Genomic DNA, 4,668 nt, shown 5'->3' with positions numbered 1-4,668 from the left:
ATTTGGTGTTTCAGCTATAAGTATTGAACACAGCGACTGTCCGGCCGATGAAGGTCATGTAAGGGGACATAACTACAGCTGTGGTATGATTGTGTGTAAATATCCAAAGTAAGTCTCCCACAGACAACCACTCAACTTCTAACTCTCCTGCATCATGCCTGTCTTTATTTAGCTGGCTTGGGATTATTCTGCATCTTCCGTTTGAGATTGACGCAATAAAGTATATTATATTTACTGGTATTTAGCCTGCAATATTATCCCGGGGGCAACAAATGAGCTCTGATGGAGAAAGAAAAAAAGGATGGACTTACTGCAGGACATAGAAATAACAGTCATATTTCAGCTGAATGGTATTTTACATGGGTGGGCTTATTAACAGGCATGGGCTTATTGCCAGATGGATATGATATATTTATTTATATAAAACAAGTATTTTGGATGGAAATAAAATTTAAAAAAAAATTGTCAGTGTAATAATTTGCAATTTGCATTATTTTTAAGCAATGTTAAAAACTGGGAACAATTTCAGTCTTTGAAATTCACATTTTTACAAAAATGGCACACTTCTCAGATATATTGAATTGAAAACATAAAGATGATAAAATTAAATATGTAAATATAATTATAGTTAAAATTGTGTCTGAATATATGTTTGCCATTTTCTAAAACCATGAAAGAAGATTAAGAAAAAAGATTAATTAGAGAGCAATTATCTCAAACTAATCAAACGTAATGAAACTCGTATGAAAAATCATTTAACAAATAAGCTCAAGCATGTTCAGGTATTGTTGGGAAATAAACGATTGATGCATTTTGTCTGTTTTTCAAGATATGCATACTGCATGCTCTAAAAAAATCTTATGTGGAAGTTTTAATAAATTAAAATGGATACAATTTGAAATATTAAGTTGCCCCCATCTCTTTTCTGAAAACTTGTATGAATATTTTCAAAATTTATTTATATAACACTTAGCTTCACAACGAATATAAATTAATAACACAGCTCTAATAATGTTCTTCTCAAAATATTTCTATTTTATTTTTATTCCTATTCCAGTGTTATATTACAATCACCGTATCTGATGTAACAACGGCACCTACTCTTTTATGGGCACTAATTGAGATTTTTATGCTTAATGTTACATTCTGGAGATTTTACTATTCTTGATTTCCAGAAGTCTCTCAGTTCCTGTTCAATGAAGAAACAGCTGTCACAGAGTATGATCTTTTGATACAGTGAACAAAAAAAGCAATCTTTCAAAATATGACACACCTCTTTATTAATTTGGTTTAGGGTTACTGTTCTTGATTTCCAGAAGTCTTCTGGTTGATTTTGTAAGTTTGACAGTTTTTCTCGTCAAAATGACGCAGAATCAGGTTCCTTTAACACTTATATTGAATGAAGAAAAGCTGTCCTGGAACATGATCTTTTGATACAGTGGACATTTTAAGCAATCTTTCATTAAATGACAAACCTCTTTATTAACTTGGGAATGTAGTAAAAAGACCTTAATGGGCGGGAAATGTAGTCAAAATACAAGGCAATCTTGTGAAAAGACAATTGTGTCAAAATAAAAGCACCCCTCAAATCATTTACCAGGCATCTGGTGCTCTTTTTACATCAAATACGGTATACATATATAATTTTTAACCAGATTGAGAATCACTTGTACATAACCTAACTTCCTAACATACAAATGTACAAATAATAACAGTATAATCTGCTATGCATGGTTATTTGCATAATTCGTCATTAGTCCAAATTCACAGTGGAAGCAACTTTATGAAAAGGGGAATTTCCCAGAAAAGTAACTAGGGCTCAGTTCTGAGTTTGTGTATCAAATGAGGAATTTAGTTTTACCTGGTAGTTTAATTTTTTTGGGGGTATTTCATTTTCATATGATAAAACCATTCCTATAATCTCTCATGAACTTTGTCCCACAAGGTTAAAAAACAAATTATTAGCATAATTACCATTTCTTCAATGGAATCAAATAAATACAATTAGGTTTTACAAGGTGAGAAAATCAACACATTAAAGGAAGACGTTGTTTTGAAATGATTTATTTAGATAGGTCACCATGGTCAGATATCTATACACATCAAAGATATGCATGTGCTACAGAATAGATATGAGGCCACTTTCATACCACATGTCCACTGATTGAACAGATCACCGTGTGGCTTATTTACGATGCTTGAGTCGCTGATTACCACAATATGTACAATGTGTTTGCTTTTCCCCCTGACACCTGTTTTAGGTAGACGTGTTGGCTACTTGTATTTGTGGCATCTTTCTGAATCCTGTGCTCTCTTCAGCTAATAAAAGTTCCATAACTCTTTTAAGTCATATCAAACCCAAGAGGAGACAACTGTTAGGTTAAAATGTTGCACAAAAGAAAAATAAATCATTAAGAAGTCAAGCAATTGAAATGCCTTTAAAGCAACAATTGATTCAAATTTAATAGGAAGATTAGACAGATTCAGAAATCAAAGAAATTGGTTGATTCCTTAAGAGACTTAATGGAACCTGATTGGCTGAGGAGTGTTGGATGATGTTTCAGCTGCTGAGTGGCTTCCAGGAATAGTTTGTAGCACTGGCTGGCCCATAATCCTTCACTTCCACAGACAAATACATGACCTTGATGACCTTATTTTCTTAACCCTTGACCTCTGTATGAAGTCACATGGTTTGTTTAGTTGTAGCATTGACCACATTATAAATAATTTAAAGCAGATAATATTTGACATCTTTTGGATATAAAGATTCTACAACAAATATTTTGTCTTCATATTAATGCTGTAACCATGCTACCATGACAATACCCTTTGACCTCATAAGAGTTAAGCTGCTGATTGGTTGGTTAACTTTTGTCTGACCTCTGAACTCACAGCAGTAGATTTTGATTGGTTGGTACAGTTATTCCTGACCCCTGAACTCCCGGTCCTGACTGCTGATTGGCTATTTTTCTGACTTTCCTGCTTGTTTTCTAGCTGTCAGTATAGAAGGTGAATTAGAAGAGCAGAAGAAATATGTGAGGGGATGGAACTATCAGTGTGGTATTATAGTCGTCAAATTACCATCGTAAGTGTCAATAGGTCAAGGTTTTGTGAATGTATTTGAGGTTCCTTTAAATAACAGTGATTTTATTGGGTACATTTGGGGCCGAATCCTGGCCCCTAGCTTTCCCTAGAGAATTAAAGCTCTATTTTCCCAAAATCACTTCATACTTCTCCAAAATCATGTTTTTGTTTTAGAAAATCAAATAATGTCATGATCATTTGCATGATATTATATTTCATCAAAATCAAACAAGTTTTGAGTTTTATAATTTACATAGCGACAAACATTCTGATGGTTGTGTATTAAATTTTGTGAAAATATATCAATATTTTCCCACTTTTGTAAAAATGCCACACAATTTTCAAACTTCAAAATGCACTGGGTCCTGCAGATGGTAGCTGTAGTTACAAATTAAAATTGTCGGGATGTTAACTAAGTGATGATTGTAAAGGCCTCTTCCTTCTCCCTCTCCCCTTCACTAAAGTCTTTGAGGTAAATTTTATAATATGACTTTCATTTAAGTTATATTATAATACAAATCTGTCATTTTTCTTCTTGAAAAACATCACAGACGATATCAATTGAGCCAAAAAATTATCAAACTACACAGAAAAATTAAGAACTGTCCTTCTCTGATAGGTTGTGAAATATACTCGGTGCTTAATGTATATTTCTGTGATAAAAATTAGTATTTTACATATAGCTAATATATGCATGATATAACCCATTATGCAATCTCCTGCATGCTGCATTGTAAACGTGGTAGTGTTAGTCAAACTCCTGGTCGAAGCTGCACCAGTGTCTTCAGGCTTGTGTGTCGTATGTGTCACTATATACGCATAAACAGCTAACTCATATATATATATCTATAGCAAAAATTACAGGACTGTATTTATATAACTTATATAGATGTGTTTGTTCAATCTGTGGTTTTTTGTACAATATTTCAGTAACATTCTGACATATTATGCATTATACATGTCTTAAACAACACATCAAATATAACAATTAATTCTTAGATATATTCTTCAACCATATCATTGAATAATATAAGATGAATATTTTAAGTGATCCTCCATTATATTGGAACATTCTGAGCTGAAATTGGTAAAATGTAAACAGTACTGTGTCTTGTTTTAAAATATTTGTTTTCCCCATATTGTTTATGTCCAAATTTTACCTTCGAACAACAGTATAAATTAACAAAAGATATCACACTTTCCGCTTCTGAAAGTATACGTGAGAGATTTAACTCGAGGCTGAAATTGTCAGGGTGAAAATACAATGACTCACAACCGTTGTAAATTTTTAGGTCACCTGAGACAAAGTCTCAAGTGACCTATTGCGATCGCCTTTTGTCCGTACGTCGTCCGTCGTCCGTCGTCCTTCATTCGTCGTCCGTCGTCCGTCGTGCGTCCGTAAACAATTTACATTTTCAACTTCTTCTCCAAAACCCCTGAACCAATTTCAATGAAATTTTGCAGGGACCTTCCATGGACAAAGGTCAACAAAAATAGTTGCCGGTTTAGTCCTACGCCCCCAGGGGCCTGAGGGGCGGGGCCAAAAGGGGTCGAATTGACTAAAATTTCAAAAATCTTCTTCTC

The 4,668-nt window shown here is 33.7% G+C and overlaps 1 protein-coding gene across 3 annotated transcripts in view; it reads left to right on the top strand.

Annotated features, from left to right (window-relative positions):
• The window catches only part of LOC110451500 (stAR-related lipid transfer protein 5-like), a 51,846-nt gene that overhangs the window by 32,854 nt on the left and 14,324 nt on the right, over positions 1-4,668 (top strand). Inside the window, exons 5-6 of one of the 3 annotated variants that reach the window (XR_002463081.1) lie at positions 15-108; positions 2,995-3,085. Coding sequence is in view for 2 of the 3 variants with exons in the window: in XM_021499550.1 (XP_021355225.1) it covers positions 15-108 (94 nt within the window). In the remaining variant the exon portion in view is untranslated. The remainder of the gene's footprint in view (positions 1-14; positions 109-2,994; positions 3,086-4,668) is intronic. The other 2 variants (XM_021499551.1, XM_021499550.1) reach the window with 2 other exon arrangements.

The sequence above is a fragment of the Mizuhopecten yessoensis genome, unplaced genomic scaffold (assembly GCF_002113885.1).
Source record: "Mizuhopecten yessoensis strain PY_sf001 unplaced genomic scaffold, ASM211388v2 scaffold6111, whole genome shotgun sequence".
NCBI lineage: Eukaryota > Metazoa > Mollusca > Bivalvia > Pectinida > Pectinidae > Mizuhopecten > Mizuhopecten yessoensis.
Note: the sequence above shows the minus strand (reverse complement) of the source record. Positions and strands in the feature narration are given on the sequence as shown.